Source organism: Pseudorasbora parva, chromosome 16 (assembly GCF_024679245.1).
Source record: "Pseudorasbora parva isolate DD20220531a chromosome 16, ASM2467924v1, whole genome shotgun sequence".
In the NCBI taxonomy this organism is placed as follows: domain Eukaryota; kingdom Metazoa; phylum Chordata; class Actinopteri; order Cypriniformes; family Gobionidae; genus Pseudorasbora; species Pseudorasbora parva.
In genome coordinates, this window is record NC_090187.1 from 32,790,504 (window position 1) to 32,813,748 (window position 23,245).

Genomic DNA, 23,245 nt, shown 5'->3' on the forward strand with positions numbered 1-23,245 from the left:
TTAAAATTAATAAATGCAAAACCGGGAAAAAAATATTTGCAATTAACAAGCGCGTATTGAACCACGAATGCTGTACCGAACGGTAACCAACATATGTGGTTAATTTTGTCTGAAACCGATAGGGATAGTTGATAGTTGACTTAGATATTGTGAAAGAAGATATTGTGAGAAATGTCTCACAAATGTCAGTGGTCACTAAAACGGCAGAAGATAAGGGTTAAGAAATGATGTTGGATTAACTATTTCTTAAACGGAGGAGTTTGTGTGTGTGTGTGGTGTGTGTGTGTGTGGTGTGTGTGTGATGGCTTGTCCAGACAGTGGAAGCAGACACCGTCTGTGCTGACTGCTGATGAGTGTTTACCGAGAGAGTGGGAACAGCAACAGCACGTGCTTGTCAGAGTGAGAGAGAAAAGTGTCTTCTCTCTGTGGCAGTTTGTCACTCTTGTGTCAGCGCATGCATGGCCACACAGCCACCCTGGGTTTCATTATCCTACTGTGCGACAAGTGTAGAAGGGTAAAGTGAGTAAAATGTCATGGCTTGTCTGCCACATTTCTTGTTTCTTTCTGCCCACAGGGGATTTAAGAACCATGATTTGCTATTAGTCAGTCGGTTGCAGGTGGTGTTTGTGGGAGGGACATTGTCAATCTGGCATTTAAATGGACTAAATGCGCAGTGTATTGTTCACAATATTTTTAGTAGATTCAATCGAAAGGGAAATACTCTATGACTTAAAAGTAAACTAACATACCTGATGACCTGAAAGATGTTTATTTTATATATGTACACACACACACACACACATACAGAAAGATGTTTATTTTATATATGTACACACATACACATAAAATTTGTATTATTATTTTTTTATTGCATTTTTATTTTATTCAATTTATTAATTGTTTCATTGTGTTATTATTGTTTTATATATTAATTTATTTTAATTTATATATATATATATGTTATCTATATTTAATTTATAAATTTTAATTTGTATGTGTGTGTATATATGTATGTGTGTGTGTGTATATATATATATATATATACACACACACACACACACATTATCATTGTTTATGTTTTTATTATATAATTTCATTGTTTTTATTTTATTGAATTTATTTTTTGTTGTATTGTTTTATTTGTTTTAAAATTTATTTATTTTACTTAATTTAAATTATATTTACTTAATTCATTTCATTTTATTTTATTTTTGGATTCCTGTATAAAATGTCATGTCAATTTTAAAGACTTTCTGGTGTAATGAAGTGGTCATCTTTGACATTTCATACTTCTTTCATACAAATGGTATTTGAGCAACTCCTGCATGTTGTTGAATGAACAGGACAAACCGAGACTCACACCTTTTGGTAAATGCGGTTGTCAATCCTGAACAGTGGTCGTGTGAACAGTCTTTCTCTTTCCAAACTCAAAAACACAGAAAAATAGCTGCAAACTTTCCCAAACAGATGTGTAAAAGGTAGAGAATGAGACCGACAGGAAGGATACAAAGAAAAGAGGAAAAAAAACATTCGGCCAGGAAACAAAGGAAGGGAAAGACGATCAGTACCATCCCGCTCCTTCCGTTGTGTCTTCCTCGTGATCTCGCAGCAAGCCGCCACCAGGTGTTACATAACTCTCTCTCTCTCTCTCTCTCTCTCTCTCTCTCTCTCTCTCTCTCTCTCTCTCTCTCTCTCTCTCTCTCTCTGTGCCGCCACCCCCCCCACCCTCTGTCTTTTTCACACGTTCAGTTTCTCTCCCACTGGGAAACAGATTTTCAAGGCTGCCGTCTGCTCTCTACCTTCAGCACTCAATGTCTACCCTCTGCCTCCCCGAGGTTTCGCTACACTTCTGGCATAATTACAGCAATTACTACAGTTTATACTAGCTATGTAAAAGTTCTCCCATGTGATTCTGTGTTTGGGAGGAAAACATGTGAAAGTGTGAAGGAAATCAAAACGGCCATGAAATGAAGCACTCCCTCCTTCACACATATGAATAGGTTGTTTTTATTATTTTTTTAATTCAGTTTCTTTTTAAGCTGAATAGTTTCTGTGGTAAAAGTACTTTGCAACTTCAGAAATCAAATCATCAAGTTGATTGCGGGCCATATTCCGGGATGACAATGTCAGGCTCAGATTGTGAAAGTGTGTCATTTTCACACATTAATTGGCACCTCTGAATTAATTAAAGTCTTTGGGATGTGCTGGAGGAGACTGTACAGAGTGCTCGACTCAGAGTGCAGTTTTACAAGATTTTGACCAAAAATGTATGCGCCTCTTGGTGTAAATGAATGTTGTGATGTTACTTCCATTGTTGTGTGATGTTACTTCCATTGTTGTGATGTTACTTCCATTAAGAAGTGCGTGTGCGTGCGCATGTGTGTACATACTGCCTTCTCATCTACTCAACTGCCTTCTTCTGTTGTTTTCTCAGGGTAACACACTGAGGAAGAGTCTCCTTACACACTACTTTGGCAACCAGCGGCCCCACACCAAAGCCCTGGATTACAGCGGCGGGAGCAGTTCTTCCTCTGCAGGTCTGGTACACAGATGACCATCAACATGTCTCCCAACTTCTGCTTCTCTCATGCTTGACTCAACAGTGTGTTTCTGTGTACATGTGCGTATAGGTGGCTCTTTAGGTCAGGACTCTGATAAGCCAGGCACTAGCGTAGCAGACACCCAGTGTGCACTGGACAACGTGGGAGCATCTGAGTTGGTCATCGACCTCATCGTCAGCACTAAGAATGACCGTATATTTGAGGAAAGCATTCTGCTGGGCATTGCACTGCTGAGAGGAGGGAATACACAGATTCAGGTATACACAGGTGCTGTTACACTTTCACAACAGGGCATCCACAAGATCCAGATGATGTAATTTCCTTCATGTCTCCCTGCAGAATTCCTTCTACCATCAGCTGCACAAGCAGAAGAAGTCGGAGAAGTTCTTTAAGGTCTTCTATGACCGGATGGAGCAGGCTCAGAAAGAGATCCGCGCTAGTGTGTCAGTCAACATGTTTGAAATCAGCTGCAGGAAGAGAGAAGAGGAAGGGGAAGGCTCTGGAATCAGATATAGGAAAGGTATACTTCTACTTTCTTTCATTAGAAAAAAGGTTTTCAAGACCATGGAAGGTGAACGTGATGAAAGGTATGAAGAAATGTTCATACCCAAAATCAACAAAGCAGTATACAATGTAATATTTTGCTTAAGGGGAATCAAGCTGTTTGTTTGTTTTGTTTGTTTTGTTAATTTATTATATATATATATATATATATATATATATATATATATATATATATATATATATATATATATTATTATTATTATTATTTTTATTTTATTTATTTTTTCTAATGTTTTTGAAATACGTCTCTTATGCTCATCAAGCCTGCATTTATTTGCTCAAAAAAAGCTGAATTTTTGAATACATTTTAAATTAGGGATGCACCAAATTGAAAATTCTGGGCCAAAACCTAAAATTCTGGATGCACTTGGCTGAAAACCGAAAATAAAATATAATTTAAATAAAATATAATTTAATATATATATTATTATTTATTTTTTTATTTTTTTTGTTTAATTTTATTCATATATTTTTTAATGAAATTCTATAATTTTAATGATACTTAATTAAAATAATTCAAGCCAATACAATTAAATAACAATTTTATTAAAGTAATACACTAACATTGGACAGAAAATATATTAATATTAAATATCATTATATATTTCTTTATTCGGTTCTATGCAACAGAATAAGACTAAACAGATTTATTTTTTTGACCAAATACCCAAATAATGCATAGTCCTGCAAAGCAAAGCCATTATTATCAGAGCAGAGCATGTGAGCAGATCAGTGAACAAGACTGGGCGGGGCGAGGTGGCAATTGAAAATTTAAAATTCCTAAATATCCTAACAATTGTGGACTATGGGCATGTTTTATATATACTCATTAAGATGCTGAATTTAAACATCAAGCTCTCTCTGGAATAAAATAGCTGACAAATAAAATGTTACTTTTTTACTAACTCACAAACAAAGGGAGGCCCCAAAAGACCACAAACCAGGTGTGATGTCTGAAAGACTAAAAATAAACCTTTAGAAATCACTTTTAGTCTCTTGCTGAAAATAGAGATGTGTCCTAATTGCAGTGTTCTGCTTTATAATGTTTAGTCCTAAAAAAAACGACCTAGACTCTCTAAATGATAAGCTACGTCTGAACTAGAAGTATGTCATTGGTCCTGTGAATAGCCTGTATATCACAAACAAGTGTGCCTTAATGCATAGCTATTCATGTGAGGAAAGTTCAGGCCTGAGGCATCGTAAATGAAGGGACAATCAGGCATATGAATAGTATCTGTCCCCAATTCAGCTGCTTTGCTCCATGTCCTCTGTCACATGAGGTCATGTGAGGGGTAGCTGGCACTTTCTCAAAAGTCTACTGTTCAAAAGCAGTTTTATTTAACGCTTCCCATTGAGAGAGGAAAGATTTCAAATTTGCCTAGTGTCAAACTGTGTAGTGTAAAATACATGATTGTTTGATAAAGAGAAATATTGTTTGACAGTTACATGGCAATATCCAAAATCAACAACAACAAAAATTCTCTCAATTGTAGTACATACCTACAACTTACTATGGATGACTTTGAATAGGTATATTCTTATATTGTAATTTTTTTTTGTCATTTGTCATTTATTGAAGCTACACACTATATTGCCAAAAGTATTGGTAAACCCCTCCAAATCATTTAATTCAGGTGCCCAAATCACTTCCATTGTCACAGGTCAAGTACCTAGGCATGCAGACTGCTTCTACAAACATTATACTGCATCCCAATTCGCCTACTTGTGCTACGTCCTGAAAGTATGTACTCTTTTTGTGAAGAAAAAGTATATACTTTTGAGTGTGTAGCAGTAAAGTATGCAAGCTTCGGGACATAGACCTACTACTTCGCCATCTTTAATGGACTCTGTCGCTTAGTTACGTGCATCCCGTTACCGTTTAAACTGACCTGTCAATCATCGTCAGATTCGTCACAGTTCAAATCCTCCACATTCAGATTATTCTCCTACCGTATCGGAGAGAAATGTAGCCGCACGTTGATCTGCCATTTGTTGGTCTTTTAATACAGAGACTCTCCTCATGTGTTTGATGTTTAAATATAATGATGCATTTAAAAGTTAATGGCCAAATGTGTCATTACAAAAGTTCACAATGCTGCTGCAGGTGAAATATAATGTGGATAACACTGAATAAATATATTTTTGTCAGGTTAAATATTGATAGTTGGTCAATCAAACCCCTTTATCTAAACTTCTCTACTTAACCGCCGGACTCGCACATCCGCCATGTTTGTAGTTTTTTAACGCTTTTTATCCGCGTTTGTAGTTCTAATTGAATCCCCGTCCACCTCCCAGTGGGTTGTGGGCAATATCAGCCGTTGGAGTGCCCATCGATTCATACTTCGAATTGGGACCGGAAATAGTAAACCATCCGGGTATCTTTTGGAATACTCTTTTCAACATACTATGATTTGGATCTATTTACGAATACTATTTAGTATGGATAGTATGCGAATTGGGACGCAGGCTTAGTCTATCAGTATCGAGGTTTCAGTTACCAAGTTTAACATTCCACATTTGCATGGTCAATTTTTTCCCACATTCCACCTCTTTTGTTTTGGGACTTCAAATTCATTGTTGTGCACTAGGTTTAACAAGAGACTTCAGTCTTTGAGTGAATCAATCACAAAGTAATTTCTTCAACCGATTTGTTTGAAAACAATGTTTGAAATTCACTCAGCAAGTATGTTGTGGCTTGTAGATTTGTTAATTCTCTTCAGACTTCGTTTGAAAAAAATATTGTTGTAGCTTGTAATATTATCTCTAAAGTTAATTAGTTAAAAATTCTATAACTACTTGTATATTTACCAATCAATATGAGACTGTGGCCAAATCAAAGCTCTTAACTGTGTGGTATTGCTTGATATTGTGATATTAATAAATATATTTTATCAAAAGTACTTACACGTACAGTACCTAGTGTGGATGACACATTTTGAATTTGAATTTACTTTCGAATAATATTTAGCAAATGTTCATTAATATTGCATTCTATACAGTGCTGTTGTATTAACTAAAATCACATCTATTAAAAATGATTTTCATTTATTGAAGTACAGCTGAAATACTAAAAATACATATTTGATTTAAAAACTGACCTGAAACTTTAAAAGCCTAAACAAAGGTTAGAAATGTTTCCTTGGCTACTGACTGAAATTAATTAAGATGAAGTACAAAAAGTATTTAAAAATACTACTGAAAAAAAAATCGAAATGAAACCTAAATAGTATTTTTTTGAAAATACCTAAAAGTAATAAAACCAACTAAATCACTTAAATTCGTTTTAAAAACGTAAATTAAAATTAATAATATAAAAATAAAAGCTAATTCAAGATTTTGCTATCAATTCAAGATAATATTAAATAACACTGGTTCTGTAACAATTGAATAATCTGAAGTTCATTCTTTCTTGTATTATGAAGTTCGAGAATCTTTGCACCTCAGAGAAGAGATGCGGGGACAGCTTAAAGATGCCTCCTCGGTCACCTCAAAGGCCTACAGCACCTTTCGCCGGGAATTGGACCCCGAGATGGAGCCGACAGGGTCGGGAGTGGACGGGACGGAAGAGGTGGTGGAGGACACCCAGATGAGCCAGGCCATCACCATTATGAAACCCATCCTTCGCTTCCTTCAGCTGCTCTGTGAGAATCATAACAGGGACTTGCAGGTAGGTGATGCAAATCTTTTTTATTGGTCCAATTTTGCTCTCTTTTAGTTTGTTTGGCTGTAAACCATTTTAATGTATTACTTGTGTTCAAGATACTGCGGGATGAGAGGGGTCATAGTTTGCTTAGTGTTGCTGCCTTTATATTGTCAAAAATCATAGGGCTTTAAATTAGTGCTTTTACAACAAAAAGCATCTTGATGTTTAAAAAGTAATTTTTTGCTGTGCAGAAAAACTCTCAAAGGACCACTAACCTAGTTACGGACGAGTCTGTCTGAATTGAGATACCAATTACTGCCACTCAGGACTTGACTTGAGTTGTTAGTCCAAATCTTTTTGTTCTCTTGTATACAGAACTTTCTGCGAGATCAGAGCAACAAAACCAATTATAACCTGGTGTGTGAGACGTTGCAGTTTCTTGACTGTATCTGTGGCAGCACAACGGGAGGACTGGGGCTGCTGGGGCTCTACATTAATGAGAGGAATGTAGACCTGGTCATACAGACACTTGAGACCATCACAGAGTACTGCCAGGGTCCTTGCCATGAAAACCAGGTATTGATTGAAACACCATCCTCATCGGGAAATGGGGACAAATTCTAAGTTTCCACGTAGAGTCCAAGTAGCATTTCTTATTTAGAACTAACTTATAAACTTATTTTTAGCTTTATTAAAGATGCAAAAAATATGTTTTTTTCTACATGTCTAAGACTTAATGAATAACAGTTTGGGATCATAGATTGTGTTTTTCCTCCTCCGCAGTCATGCATAGCCAGGCATGAGTCAAACGGCATTGACATCATCATTGCACTCATTGTGAATCCAATTGATCCACTGGGAAAGAACCGACTTGACCTTGTACTGAAGCTGAAGGTACTTGTTTGTTTGCAGTTAATCACGTAGTTTGAATTAGGAGGCAATTGAAGTATAACACAATTTCACAGATAACAAAATGTTTTGAAGCATTGCAAAAAATGTCTTTGGCATTTAAAAACATCTGCACTTTTAGCTCAAGGAGGAAATAGTGTCAATATCTTTTTTAATTAACGTTAAAAAATGCTCTTTTCTTTTCAACGAACAATCAGAACAATGCCTCCAAACTTCTCTTGGCCATCATGGAGAGTCGTCATGACAGCGAGAACGCAGAGAAGATCCTGTACAAGATGAGACCCAATGAACTGGTGAGCTCATCAATATCATACAATAGTGCTGCTGTTGAATGATACTGTATATCAGCACTCTTAGTAATAAATATAGTTTAGATCATCTGTTATCAGCCTAAACATCTGTTCTGTGCCATAAATGCAGTTATGATTATGATGGTTATGATTCTGATGTCACATCTACAGGTTGATGTGATGAAGGAGGCTTACGTTCAAGGAGAAGAGAGGGAGATTGATCAAGAGACATCAGATCAGATCACACCTAAAGATGTTGGCCACAACATCTACATCCTGGCCCATCAGGTAAGATTTTGATGTTTACTGCAAAACACTAGCTATGGACAACTTTTGCTTCCATCAGCTCAAATTTATTTCGATTGATGAATCTAGATGTAGTGTTTACATGAACACTAAACAAATTGATCTGTTGATGTCTATATGTTACAAGCTTCAAATCGGAATGGATTTGTTTGATGTGCACAGTGCATAAATATGCAAGTTTCCTGCTGTTTGTGTATAATAACTATTCTCCTAAACTTGGTTCTTTATTTATTTTAAACAGCAACTTAATATTTATCAATTTTTTTGGGAGAAAATTAGCATATGAACCACTTTGCCATGCTGCTCATGCAAAATGCCCCATCCTCCACCCAAAACTGTCTCTGAAACGAGGACTGGTGGGACATTGTCCTGCTCCACTTCACAGGCTGAGTGAAGGGGTAATTGTAGAATGACAGGACACTCATTTACATGGCACTTTATTCAACTGGAAAAACTACTCATACCACGCATCATAAGTCATTACGCTATTTCTACATCACTGCACATGCGCAGACCTTTCAGTTTCGGTTTTCTATCCGATGAAGTGCTTACATGTTCTCTCAATTGGATTAGAAAAGGAATAAACCACCTCTTTCATTCCGATAGAGCTTTTTACATGAAGCCTTTTCGTCCGATTACTAATGGATTATTTGGTTGCATGTAAACATAGCCATTTTGAGCTACACCAGTGACTCCGGTTTGGTCAGGTCTGTGTTTATATAAGGGGTACTTCGATTTTTTTTAAATTTTGCTTTGTTAAACCAGTAAAACAGGATGTTTAATCAGTAACTAATCAGCGTTAATTGCATGATAATTAAGTTAATTATAAGTATCAGTATTTTCAGCAATAAGTACAAAATAATGTTTGTTTGAAGGCTTGATTGCTGCAGATGAAGGATGCTTGAGCCTTATGTGACATTATTGACATTATTATCAGAACAAATTGCAAGATCTGTTAAAAGCACAAACCTACTGAATATAACGGTGGATTAGATAGTCATATTCAAACTCTGAGAGTAGTTCACGGCCATCCACATGCTTTTTGCCATCTAAAAATCCCTCTGAAGAAGGGTTAAGGCTTCTTGTGAGGAAACCCTTAATCAAGTTGTGCATTTCCCAGTTTCAGTCTTCACTTTCACTTCCACGCGCTATCATGACAGGCTCAGCCAGCAGCCAGACAGTTTATTTCTGTCTAACTGGCTGCTTTCATAATGACATAACTTCAGGTGTTCATCTATGTTTTTTCAAACACGTATCACATCACACAGTCGAGTGAGAGAGAACTCGAGTGCAGGAGTTCTCTTACTGTTAGCTTTGCTGGAATAATATTTCTTATGGGAAACGCTTTCCACAGCTTTCAGTGAGATTTGGTGTTTAAAATTCAGAACTTTGTGGCTGTTTTAGATAGACAACAGTTTGAGAAACACTGGCCTATGGCTATAGGATATAGATTCTACTTCACTTGGACCATCTGTTCAATTTTTAGTCAATCTCATTTTCTCATGTGAGTAGATTCTCACATGTAGAAATCAAGATGGGCTGAAGAAATAAGAGGCAAGCAGAGAAAGGGGATGGAGTTCAATGGAAAGGAATAATTCCATGGGGGGGGGGGGGGGGGGCATACTGAGATAAGAACATTCTACTGACTTGGGGGATATTTATACAGGTTTTTTTACAGGTCTCCCACAAGTTTCTAAAAGTTTTTTTTTTTTGAATATGGGTCTGTGTGACGTCAAATGAGGAGGATTTTCCTTATACGGGCCATTTGGGCTTCACTCTCAGAAACAGAATAGCAATACCCTGCCCCAAATGTCACCCTAAACTCATGACATAATGCCGCTTTGACTGTTGAGAAGAAGTCTGCTTTTGAGCTCACTTCAGTGTGTGCTCGGCAAAAGTGTGCATCGAGGGCTTATATTGACCGCAAAGGGGTGCTCGCGAAGCACCCTTCTTAACCTAAAATTGTTTATTTAACAAGGCTGGTTTGATGTAACGTGAATTTATGACCACGAGAGAACGCTCCGTAAACGTTATATGATTGTCACGTAGGAATGTGTGTACATTTACTTTGTACCTCAGAAAAGTTCAATTGAAAGATGATATGTAAACCTTTTTCCCAAAGAACATTCCCATGTCCTTTTTTTTTTTTGCCTTGTGGTTTAAATGTATTTTTGTTTGCTCAGCACTGTTGGCGTGGTTGTTTGTTAGCTACGGCGCTGAAAAAACAGCTGCCAAATACAAGATCCTCCTGTGTTTACTTGGAACATAACAAAGTAAATTACATTATTCGGTGTCAGTTTAGCTTGCTATTGCGTGTCGTGCTCTCTTCCAGCTCTTATAAACAGATTCCTGATGTTAGCTTTGATCTGAAATGAAAAGAACACTGAAAACATTGTTGGCTTAGACCTCAGTGAGGAGACAGTGATTTCACCTTCTTAGAGTCTCAATGTGCACATCTTTTGTGTTCTTTCAGCCTGCAAGAAAACAAGCATGTAAATCCCTCGCTCCTTTTTACTGTGTTAAGGCCATTATGCGATGAAGGGAAGACGAGGGTATGGAATGATTTCTCAAGGACGTGTCCTTGTTTAAGGTTGAGAGACTTTACTGGTTAGTTACTAAGTAGAAAAGTAAGTAGTTTGATTCAATAGCTTGAGCAGCCTTCTTTATCTATAAAGTGCGTTGTTGTTATTTTTTTAAGGAGGTGGTTCTTTACTTAAATACTTGGATCTTGCAGAGCATTATGGAACGTTGCCCTTTGATCCGGTCATCTGTTGGAAATGATTTTCAGAGCGCTATGTTTGATTAGGTTGTCTCTGGATGCCATTGTCTCGCTAATGCATCTTGGCCCCATTGCTGTGGGTATTCAGTCATTGAGATAAACATCTGAGTTCCTCTGCGTGGGCTCATCTTAAAATGTTTTGATTTTGAAGTAATCAGGTTGATCAGGCCTGACCTCTTATGAACTGGCTCATCTAGGGGTTGCATCGGCATTATGAAACTTCTAAATCACTAATGTGATTTGTGTTAGCCAAGTCACCAATTTGTCACTAATAGATTAATGGTGTTCCTGCAACTTCAAGCACTTTGTCTCAGAGGTTGACTTTTATTAAAATGAACTGCAGTGGTCAGTATCTATCAAAAGTGGTCCGAGGAAGGAACAGTAGTGAACCGGCGATAGGGTCACGATGCACATGGCTCATTGATGCACATTGGGGGCGTTTATAATGTGCATATATGTGTATATAATTTATTTATATATATTTTTTGTATATTTTTTACGCAGATTATGACTAAGTTGTAGCATTATTTCCACCACGTCAAACAAATAGTTTTTCTTTATTAGGTAATATATTTGTATCAAAAGTTAGTGTTCTAGTTTTTCAAGAGGTGAAACATATGTGAAGAAAAGAAAGAAAAAAATAAGATCAGTATAACTTGAACACAGACATTTTTTAATACATCATTTCCAATCATGTTGTAATTTTTTAGTCACACAAACACTTTTTTAAAATATGTATAAAAAAAGTAAAATAATAATCAATTAGTTGTACATTATTTAATGTTTATTTTGTAATTAATTTTTTTTAGTAAAAATGACACAATTCACCCAAATAGACCAAAAAAAAAAAAAAAAAATACATTTTACTTTTTGGACAAATTAAAACTAGTGAGAGTTTCTTTTTTTTTTTAAGTCCATAGTTGAAGAATCACCCTGATATACTTTGTACAGCACTTTGGTCAACCGTGGTTGTGTTTAAATGTGATCTATAAATAAACATTGATTATTTTGATTTGATTTGATTGATTTATATGGAGCTGCGGTTTCGAAATCTGTTGTGTTGACTGTAGTGTTTTTTATGATCAGTTGGCCCGGCACAAAAAAAACCTCCAGCAGAGTTTGAAACCTAACCCAGACCCCAGCATCGAGGGAGAGGCAGCGCTCAGATACTACGCCAACCACACTGCTCAGATAGAGGTACGAGAATTTGAGAGTTTAAGATGATAACTGCTTCACTTAAGGGCTTTTCTGTAGCTTCAGTATGACACATTTTGAAGTCCTATTTACATATTGATCAGAAATATGTAAACGTGCCTCAGTTAAACATGATTACTGATCTTCCCAAATTGTATTTTGTATTTTTTCAAATTTTTAGATTGTTCGACATGATCGCACAATGGAGCAAATCGTGTTTCCTGTCCCCAACATCTGTGAGTACTTAACAGAAGAATCAAAAGTGCGCGTGTTCACCACCACAGAGCGAGATGACCAGGGCAGCAAGGTCAACGACTTCTTCCAGCAGTTTGATGACCTCTACAATGAGATGAGGTGGCAGAAGAAAATAAGAAGTGGGTTGTTTTACTTGGTTTTACTTGGATTTTTTTTTAATTAAAAACTAATGTAACAAGTTATCACCAGTTCGAGTCTGTGTCAGAGTTATTATACTGATATTTTGGTGTGTGTTTGCAGATAATCCTCCACTTTTCTGGGTGTCAAAACATATATCTCTATGGGGTAGTATCTCCTTTAACATGGCTGTGTTAATCAACTTGGCTGTGGCTCTTTTCTACCCATTTGGAGATGATGGAGATGAAGGTATGGCTTTGCTTTTTGATGTCTAAAAGGTTGCATAATTATGTCCCTATGATTTCAGCAGCACAAAATCCATTCATACAAATAAAAATTGAAAGGAATGGAATGTCAACTGAATTTAGCAAAAATTGGATGAATAAATCAAAAGTGGACTAGTATGGACTCATATGGACTAGTGTCTGTGAATATAACAGATATTCGTATGACATAGTGTTTTTGTGATGTTTCACACAAACTTTTCTAAAAATCCGAGTCACCTTTTTCCAGCATTTCACCTTTTAATTTAATTATCACTATCCGCAAATACACACAGAAACTCAAAGCTCTTCCCTACAAACAGCTAAAATTAAGATTTGGTGTCATATGAATTATGACAAGAGTATGTAAAAATATATATATATATATATTTTACAGTAGAATGTGCTTTTTAAAGTAATAATAAAAATAACAATAAAACAACTTTTAAAACCTTATTTTAAAGGTATATCACTGTTTTAAATGAAACCTCTTTAATTGTTTAATAATTAAAGGTTTATGCTTTCATGCTTCTTTTTTTGATTACCACAGTTTTTGATGATTCATTTGTATTAAATCATTAAAAAGAATCCAGAAAAAAAAAAAAAAATTATAAAATGTTATAGGGCTGTCAAATTATTAATAGTGGTGTCAAATAAATTAATCACGATTAATAGTATCCAAAATAAAAAAGTTTGTGTTTCCATAATATGTGTGTGTACTGTGTATAATTATGTATATATAATTACACACACACACACACATTCATGTATATATTTAAGAAAAATATATAATGTTTTATATATAAAAATATTTATGTATATATAATATAAATAGATAAAAATTATATATAGCATATAAATGCAAATAGTTCTTAAATACTGCATAAATGAGTGTGTATACATAATAATTATACAATGTACACACACATATATAATGTAAAATCAAATTTTTATTTTGGATGCAATTAATCAATATGACAGCACTAATTATTAAATTGTCCTTTTTGATTATTCATATTTAATTAAACCATTAAAATGGAATCTAGGAAAATTAAAATGGAAAACAGAACTTGTGAAAAACTGATTTCAAAGGGTTATTAAATCATAATGGCATTAATTAAAGGGGTAGTTCATCCAAAAATCTTCATGCAGTTTTTTGTTCTGTCTGTCAGGTGTCTTGCCGCCATTCTTGTCCGTCTTGCTGTGGGTGGCAGTGGTCGTGAGCACCTTCACGTTTTTCGTTCTTCCCCAGCGTGGAGGTATCCTGGCGTTCCTGGTCACCGTCATCTTCCGCTCTATTTACACGCTGGGCTTAGGACCCACACTGCTGCTTCTCGGGGCTGCCAACGTAAGGCAAATTCATTATCAACCATTCACGCTTCATTTAGCCCGTCAGTATTTGGCGTCTGTGAATTGATTAAATGTCAAAGTGTATTTTACAATTATAAACCAACTGAACTCCTATTAGTAAAGACCAGCCACTATCACCTAATGTTCGGTGATTAATCGTTAATACCTATTAATTACAAAAAGCTGCTCGATATCTGGCTAAATATGAAAGATGGCAGCAGAGGATCTAGCGCTGCCATTTTGCCTCAGTGTCAGTTATGATGACAGAAGCGGCTGATGTGCTTGATGTGCGTTCAGATAAAAAATGAGAGTGATTTCATGCCTCCCCTCAGCCAACTGGAGCTCCAGCCTTCAAACTGCTGACACGTCCCTCTGTTGTGTCAGTCTGTTTGCGTCTGTTCAAGTTGGCGTCTCCTCAGCCATTATGGCACCACATGAAGGACCAACAGAGAGACATGTGCTGAAACAGATTCTAGGAGTCTGGGATTTGTTGTACTAGACGCCACTCGCCACGTCTTCTAGTGGTCGCCACAAACCATGTTTATCCTCGCTGCAAGTCAGACCGTGTATATTTTGTTTCACCTTGCTCATGCTTTTGAGGATGAGGGCATGTCACGCAACTGTCCATGTTGGTGTCTGCCTAATCTTACTAGCTTCTATCAAGTGACATTTGAATTTGCATCACAGTTCACTTAAGGCCTGTTGACACCTGGTCACTTGAAGCATGTTTACTTCCCAGATAGCTATTCGATTTGTATAAACTGTTCTATTTGCACTTGGCCATATAAATGTCGAAATTACATATGTGGCTCCAACAACCAGATTCATTTACACTTGTCCATTTTCGATTGGAATGCGTCTCAAACCTTGTCTGGTTATCATCAGACCAAGCTCAATTTAAGATTAAACATTAGTCTGGGGAGTCTACGCTGTATTTTCTACTGCACACGAGGCGTGATAAACGAGCATTATTCAAATTACTTTGTATGCGATTAGAAGTCCTTCAACCAATCAGACCACAAGAGGTGTGATCAACGGTCAACAACCCATGGTTTCGCTATCTGTCATTGTGTTAAACCTGCCAGTAGCGCACCAGTTGGATAATCCAGTCTGTTATTGGTTCCCGCAAAAGTGTAACATAAGCATTTAAAAATTAATGTACAGGTTTCCAGACTGAGTTTCAGGGCGAAATCAAATCGCCGGCAGATCAGGCTGGGTTTACCCATTCTATCTCAAACCACCCCCTGAGTGGTTTGAGTAAATGGATTTAAATCTCGAAAGCATTTTGGAGGGCATGTACACCGGGTCTTTTTACGACTGTTAGCTCTCCAATCAGAGAAAACGCATGAAGGGACCAGGTATAAACAGGCCCATATTCACTTACTTTGAAGTTAACAACAAAGAATGTGGGGATATTTTTTATTTATTTAAGAGATATTTAATTATAAGCCTATTCCCCAACTATGCTTTATTTTATACGGTTTATGTGCATAAATGTATATTATTTGCATTTTATCATTGTTTTTCTTTTCTTGACTTGAAGAATGTTTTAATGAGATTGTAAGGATGCTATCACTGTCAGGTAACGTTATCTTCTAATGTCTTTTCACAGCTGCTGAATAAAATCGTGTTCCTGGTTAGTTTTGTGGGGAACCAGGGCACGTTCACACGAGGGTACAAAGCCGTTATCATGGACATCTTCTTCCTTCTGCACGTCAGTTACGTCATTGTGTGCATGCTGGGTCTGTTCGTACATGAGTTCTTCTACAGTATCCTGGTACGACGTTTCGCAGTATAATTTTTTTGTCATAAATGAAATTGATTTATTTCAGAGGTTTTTTTTAAGTGGGGTCCAAGGATGCTTGCTTTGAGAGGGACAAAATGCTTGATGTATTTTATGGCTGTCAAAATTGTTAGCTTAGGATATTAATTAAATAGTTAATACAGTAATTTACCACATTTACTGATTATTGTATTATTATTACAGTTTCTGAAAACTGGCCATTTATTTATTTTATTCTATTGACAGCACTAGTTTTAGCTGTACGAAATAAAAACGAATCAGTTTTTTAATTATTATAACACTGTATACACTTTTACAGATTTACCAAAAAAATATATAAATAAAAACAGTAATATTGTGAAATATTACCATTTAAAATAAATATTTTTAAATGGTAATTTATTGCTGTGATGGCAAAGCAAAATGTTCAGCATCATTACTCTATTATTTAGTCTAATATTCTGATTTGGTGCTCAGAAAAAATTATCATCGTTATTAAGAGTTGTGCTGCTTAATATTTTTGTGGAAACCCTTAATACCCTTTTGATATGATACCCTTGATGATACTCTTTTTTCAGGATTCTTTGATGAATAGAACGTCAAAGGAACAGTGTTTTAAAAAATAAAAAGTATTTTACGTTGCTACAATTTAATGCAATTCAGTTATTTTGGCTTTAGAACAATGATAATTTTAACAACATTAATAATTACTTAATTTTGTGTACAACATGTTTGTATAATATCTTCCTTTTTCTTTTGTTCTCCTCCTCTAGCTGTTTGATCTTGTGCGTAGAGAGGAAACGCTCCTCAACGTGATGAGGAGTGTGACAAAGAACGGCCGCTCCATCTTCCTCACAGCTGTTCTGGCTATCATCCTGGTCTACCTCTTTTCCATTGTGGGCTTTCTCTTCTTTAAAGATGACTTCCTCATGGAAGTAGACCGCCTCCCTGTTTTAAGTAAGCATGAAGTATACATGATGTCCCAGTCACGCTATTTGCTTTAATAGCCTCCTATCTTTCAAGCTGCATATTCTGTAGAACTTGTGGTTTTGGTCTGTCATTTCATATTTCCCAAATGTTCTGCAGGGGTGAAGTCATTATCATGTGCTAATGTGCAACCCTATGTGAAATGTGAAAACTACTTGGTATGAAGAGCAGTAAAATGGCTCTCTTAGTGAGATTACCACATCTGGGATATATTTATTATGCAGTCAGTGCCACATGTGGATGTTTGAAGGTGAAGATTTTTGCATCCGTGTATGTGTTTTATGAACACACATGGCTATGTAGCTTTGACGGGATGGAGAGGACCTGCTAGCACATGGCACCTGTTGCATAACCCAGCAGTGGCCACACTCCCTTATGTAATCACTTCCTCTGTGCACTGCAGCACTGCACAAGCACTGGGGACAGAAAGGGCACACATAAACACTGGTACACAACAAACATGATTTAATAAAGCTTTTCTATTGTGGAAAAAACACTTTTAACTTGGTAGATTATCTTAAACTAAATTAAATGAAACTTAATTTACAAATGCATGCTATGAATGCAGATTTTGACATTTTTGCCAAAAAAACCCTCAATTTAACTGATGAATTAATGGTTTGTTGTTGTTTTTTTAGCGAGGCCAAATGTGAAGGAGTCTGTGAGCTGTCTGAGTGAACCCTGTTCTAAATCCCCCTTTAGTTCTCATCACGGTAAGTCACTTCTATATTTGTTTTTACAGTAATAGCAGCCTCTATTACTTTTGGACAGATAGGCCGCACATAAAATGTATGAATGTCCCTGAAATAGACAACAAAGTGGCATTTAGCTCAAGAAATAGAGCATGAGCACACTTTTTAAGCAAAACATTTCACAAAAAACATTAATAGTGTGGGAAATTAAAATGACACTTTTTAAATGTTCTAAGAAAAGCTTTAGCATAATTTTGTTTAATATATTTTTTTCATTGGTGGCATGTCGTGTGATTTGTGTGTGTACAGTGTATGTTGAAGTGTATATTTGTGGAAGGCTGGTCCTGTGTATCTATTATAGAGGTTAAGGTGCTGAGATGACCCGTGAGAGTGTGTGTGTGTGTGTGTGTGTGTGTGTGTTTGTGTGTTGAGGAGATGACTCATGTGCTTCTTTGTTCTGCTTTGCCCTGTGAGTCTTTAAAGATCACCTGCGCTTCTAGATATCAACACGTGCACTCTCTTTCTCTCACACTCTTTGTCACCCACTTTCTTTCTTGACCTCTCTCTCACTGTCTCCCATCTCACTGTGTCCCTTACTTGCTTACTTACCTTTCCACAATCCTTCAATATTCCCTTTCTTTCTTTGTTGATGTCTCTTCTTAGTCTCTACTCCTGCAAAAATAAAATAAATTATATTATGTATAGACTTTTGGACTCTAGACAATAGACTTAAGTAAAAATGTAGTTATAAAGTTAGAAAAAAATATTTTAAAATTATATAAATAAGTAGAAATCCTAATTTAATATAATTTGAATATATACGTATAAAAATATAAATAAAAATCCTGAATATATAGAGCTTTGAACATGAACAGATTATATATACAGGTCCTTCTAAAAAAAATATCATATTGGGATAAAAGTTAATTATTTTCCATAATGTAATGATACAAATTTAACTTTCATATATTTTAGATTCATTGCACAGCAACTGAAATATTTCAGGTCTTCTCTAACCTTAATCAACTAATTAACTCTAAACACCTGCAAAAGATTCCTGAGGCTTTTAAAAACTCCCAGACTGGTTCATTACTCAAACCCGCAATCATGGGTAAGACTGCCGACCCTACCCTGTCCAGAAGGCTATTATTGACACCCTCAAGCGAGGCACAGAAAGAAATTTCTGAACGAAAAGGCTGTTCCCAGAGTGCTGTATTAAGGCACCTCAGTGAGAAGTCTGTGGGAAGGAAAAAGTGTGGCAAAAAACACTGCACAACGAGAAGAGGTGACCGGACCCTGATGAAGATTGTGGAGAAGGACCGATTCCAGACCTTGGGGGACCTGCGGAAGCAGTGGACTGAGTCTGGAGTAGAAACATCCAGAGCCACCGTGCACAGGCGTGTGCAGGAAATGGGCTACAGGTGCCGCATTCCACAGGTCAAGCCACTTTTGAACCAGAAACAGCGGCAGAAGCGCTGACCTGGGCTACAGAGAAGCAGCGCTGGACTGTTGCTCAAATTTTGCATGTCATTCGGAAATCAAGGTGCCAGAGTCTGGAGGAAGACTGGGGAGAAGGAAAGGCCAAAATGCCTGAAGTCCAGTGTCAAGTACCCACAGTCAGTGATGGTCTGGGGTGCCATGTCAGCTGCTGGTGTTGGTCCACTGTGTTTTATCAAGGGCAGGGTCAATGCAGCTAGCTATCAGGAGATTTTGGAGCACTTCATGCTTCCACCTGGTGAAAAGCTTTATGGAGATGAAGATTTGGTTCTTCAGCACGACCTGGCACCTGCTCACAGTGCCAAAACCGCTGGTAAATGTTTTACTGACCGTGGTAATACTGTGCTCAATTGGCCTGCCAACTCTCATGACCTGAACCCCATAGAGAATCTGTGGGATATTGTGAAGACAAAGTTGAGAGACGCAAGACCCAACACTCTGGATGAGCTTAAGGCCGCTATCGAAGCATCCTGGGCCTCCATAACACCTCAGCAGTGCCACAGGCTGATCGCCTCCATGCCACGCCGCATTGAAGCAGTCATTTCTGCAAAAGGATTCCCGACCAAGTATTGAGTGCATAACTGAACATAATTATTTGAAGGTTGACTTTTTTTGTATTAAAAACACTTTTCTTTTATTGGTCAGATGAAATATGCCTTACAGCTTACAGTGCATGTCAGAGCAAATGAGAATCATGAGGTCAAAGGAACTGCCTGAAGAGCTCAGAGACAGAATTGTGGCAAGGCACAGATCTGGCCATGGTTACAAAAAAAATCTGCTGCACTTAAGGTTCCTAAGAGCATAGTGGCCCATAATCCTTAAATGGAAGATGTTTGGTATGACTAGAACCCTTCCTAGAGCTGGCCATCTGGCTAAACGGAGCTATTTACTGAGCTGAGAGAGAGTTGTAAATGTTTAAAACCGTTATCATCTGTCTATATATTTGTGTGTGTTCATCCCAGTGGAAGAAGATGATGAAGATGGTACAGAGCGCGTGTGTGACACCCTGCTGATGTGCATCATTACGGTTCTGAACCATGGGCTGAGGAACGGGGGAGGAATCGCAGATGTTCTGCGCAAGCTCTCCAAAGAGGTGAACAGAATATCATCAACGCAACACATTCAGACATGAGACACGGCAATAAATCCTCCCTGGCGTCACTAATATAGTCAGTATAATCCATGTTTAAAGCAGTAGAATCCGCAGGCATCTGAATGCTTTTACAGACCCCTGCATTCATTTATACTCTCTCTGAGCATCTGTCTATATTCTTTGAAGCATTGCAAAATCAGTCACGGCTAGGGATGGGTACCGAAAACCGGTATTAAATGGGCCCCGGGGGTGCATTTTGAAAGACCGTTGTATCGATAAGCTCAGACGTTATCGGTTCTGCTGTCGGTACTTTTGAAAATACACGTGACGAGAGAGAGAGAGAGAGAGCGCCGCAAACTACAGCCGAGGACAGAACCAAACATTCAAACATAGCCTGGTGACGCTTTAGATCTGTGATAGTCTGATTTTATTTTAGATTTTGTCTTCCAAAGATTATAATAATATTTATGTCTAGCGCAACTTAATTCCCTTTGCAGCAGTAGCCTACGCCGTCATTTCTCCCTAAAACTCAAACCTAATGACAGAATCAGCACGATTAGTGATTGTTGTAAAATACAGTCTAACTACTGTTGGTAAATTGTGGGATGCGTTTAATAATAAAAAGAGCGATTAAAAGCACAAAAATGTCCGCAAGAGATAGTTCCCAAGTCGGCGCGCGCTCTGAAACAGCCGCAACGAGACGAGCAAATTACACTTTCGGTTTCACACTCGCGTCTAAACGATCAAATGTACACAAACATCTGTGCCAAAATGACCGGCTTGGAGAGTCTCTTAAACACAGCTTGTGTCTAAAATGGACGTAGTTATTATGAATATAGTCGGGAGAAAATGTAGTGCATCTTCCCATTATCAGTCGCCTATAGATCTGCACGTCTGTCTTAAAGAGGCAGCAGTGTAAATAAACATGCTGACGAATTATTGCGAATTAAACAACCAAATGCAAAGAGAAAATCACTCACAGCTCTTAAATGAATAACTTTAGCTTTAATAAGCATTATTTTGGCTATTTATGATTAACAGTGTTATTTTACATTTGATTAGTAGAATTCTTCCTGAAATGAAAGCACTGCATGTGTAGGCTCGGGATTTTTGTTAATTGTGTGTGTGTGTGTGTGTGTTTTTATATATATATATATATATATATATATATATATATATATATATATATATATATATATATATATATATATATATATATATATATATATATATAAATAAATAAAATCTCAAAAAGTACCGATAAGAATACCGTTAAAGTACCGGACCGATAAGCAGTATCGGTAAGAGTAGTAATACCGTTAAAACCTTAACGATACCCATCCCTAGTCACGGCTGCTTCAAAGGGTCTGTCTGTTTGGAAATGATTGAAAACTGCTGAACAATCATTTGATCAAAAATAATCTGACCGTTTTTTTTAAAGTCCTTTAGGTCTTATTTTGCATATTTAACTTTTACCGCTGAAATATATACAGGAACATCTTCATTTATAACCCTCTTGCTGTTGCTCCTCAGGAGCCCATGTTCCCGGCACGTGTCGTGTATGACCTCTTGTTCTTCTTCATTGTCATCATCATTGTATTGAACCTCATCTTTGGTGTGATCATTGACACCTTCGCTGACCTGAGGAGTGAGAAGCAGAGAAAGGAAGAAATTCTGAAGACCACCTGCTTCATTTGTGGTATGTATTGCTTAAAGGGGATATACATTTAAAAAACAGGATTGCTAATCATAATGATGTTTGTTTCTATATTTTGTAGAATTTCTAAACTGCCCCATTCTAAACTAATGGGTAGGTTTAGGGGCAGGGGCAGTGTAGGGGAATAGAAAATACGGTTTGTACAGTCTAAAAACCATTTCGCCTATGGAATGTCTCCACATTTCACAAAAACGTGTGTGTGGGAACATGTTTTTCTATCCTGGTGGGGACTTCAACCTGAATGCACACAGACTTGTGAGGACAAAAATTGAGGTCCCCATGGGGACAAAAGCTTCTAAATCATACAGAATGTGTTATTTTGGAAATGTCAAAATGCAAAATGTTTCCTGTAATTGGGTAGGTTTGGGCAGGGGCAGTGTAGGGGAATGTAACTTTCCCTGTAAATGAAAATTAATAGCAGGTGTCTTTTCAGTATAGTTCTTTTCAGCGAATCAATGAAACTTTCAGTCACAAATTTATATGAATTATTCTATGTACCTCAATGTGGGAATCCTGGAATAAATTGAGTGCTATGATGGAGCTTAAAAACACTCTGTAGTGTGTAATGTTGCTGTTTGAGCACGAAAAATGTCTACAAACCTACAAAGTCTGATCCAAAGGGGAGTTATTCTCTATATCAGTAAAACTGTTTCTGAACTCACTGAAATGCTTTGATTTGTAGTCTTGAGTTTTCTTCCAGGAACATACACGTCACAATATCCCACAAAATCCCCAAATAATCCCCGCCTAAGGCATACACACACAAAAACAGGTGCATGGCCTGGTTGAGTTGCGTTAGTAGTGTGTTGAAACTTGTGGTTATGAAAAGGACCATAACATTTCCAAAACACGCTCGAAGCGGTTGATCAGTCACAACACACTGGTCCAGCTGACAAATCAGAGGCTTTTCGGAAAGCGGGATCTCATAGAGACTAGAACTAAGTGTTAGTCGCAGACTGGAAAGAGAGGTGCTGCAACAATGTAAAGTATGTGAGAAATAATGTTTTTTGAAAATGAATTCAATCATAAAAACCTATTTTAGTAAACCCCCAAAAAAACTAAATCAGGACTTTGGGCATAATAGGCCCTATTTAAGATTTCAGTCTATTTCTAATTCAGAAGTTACTTTAAAGGTACAGTTGCAAAAGGGGCAGAAAAGGGTCATGCAAAACTTATTTTGCCTATTTTAGTGCAAAAAATAAAATGCAATGAAAGTGTGGAATAAATACAGCTCTTTTCAACATC

At 37.0% G+C, this 23,245-nt stretch overlaps 1 protein-coding gene across 1 annotated transcript in view; it reads left to right on the forward strand.

Annotated features, from left to right (window-relative positions):
• Positions 1 to 23,245, forward strand: part of itpr2 (inositol 1,4,5-trisphosphate receptor, type 2) — a 108,063-nt gene that overhangs the window by 68,640 nt on the left and 16,178 nt on the right. Inside the window, exons 38-54 of the mRNA XM_067420330.1 lie at positions 2,435 to 2,537; positions 2,631 to 2,818; positions 2,901 to 3,081; positions 6,548 to 6,792; positions 7,144 to 7,344; positions 7,552 to 7,662; positions 7,875 to 7,970; positions 8,139 to 8,255; positions 12,139 to 12,249; positions 12,428 to 12,620; positions 12,742 to 12,867; positions 14,054 to 14,229; positions 15,844 to 16,008; positions 16,788 to 16,971; positions 17,640 to 17,714; positions 20,153 to 20,283; positions 21,817 to 21,982. Of these exons, the coding sequence (XP_067276431.1) occupies positions 2,435 to 2,537; positions 2,631 to 2,818; positions 2,901 to 3,081; positions 6,548 to 6,792; positions 7,144 to 7,344; positions 7,552 to 7,662; positions 7,875 to 7,970; positions 8,139 to 8,255; positions 12,139 to 12,249; positions 12,428 to 12,620; positions 12,742 to 12,867; positions 14,054 to 14,229; positions 15,844 to 16,008; positions 16,788 to 16,971; positions 17,640 to 17,714; positions 20,153 to 20,283; positions 21,817 to 21,982 (2,569 nt within the window). The remainder of the gene's footprint in view (positions 1 to 2,434; positions 2,538 to 2,630; positions 2,819 to 2,900; positions 3,082 to 6,547; positions 6,793 to 7,143; positions 7,345 to 7,551; positions 7,663 to 7,874; positions 7,971 to 8,138; positions 8,256 to 12,138; positions 12,250 to 12,427; positions 12,621 to 12,741; positions 12,868 to 14,053; positions 14,230 to 15,843; positions 16,009 to 16,787; positions 16,972 to 17,639; positions 17,715 to 20,152; positions 20,284 to 21,816; positions 21,983 to 23,245) is intronic.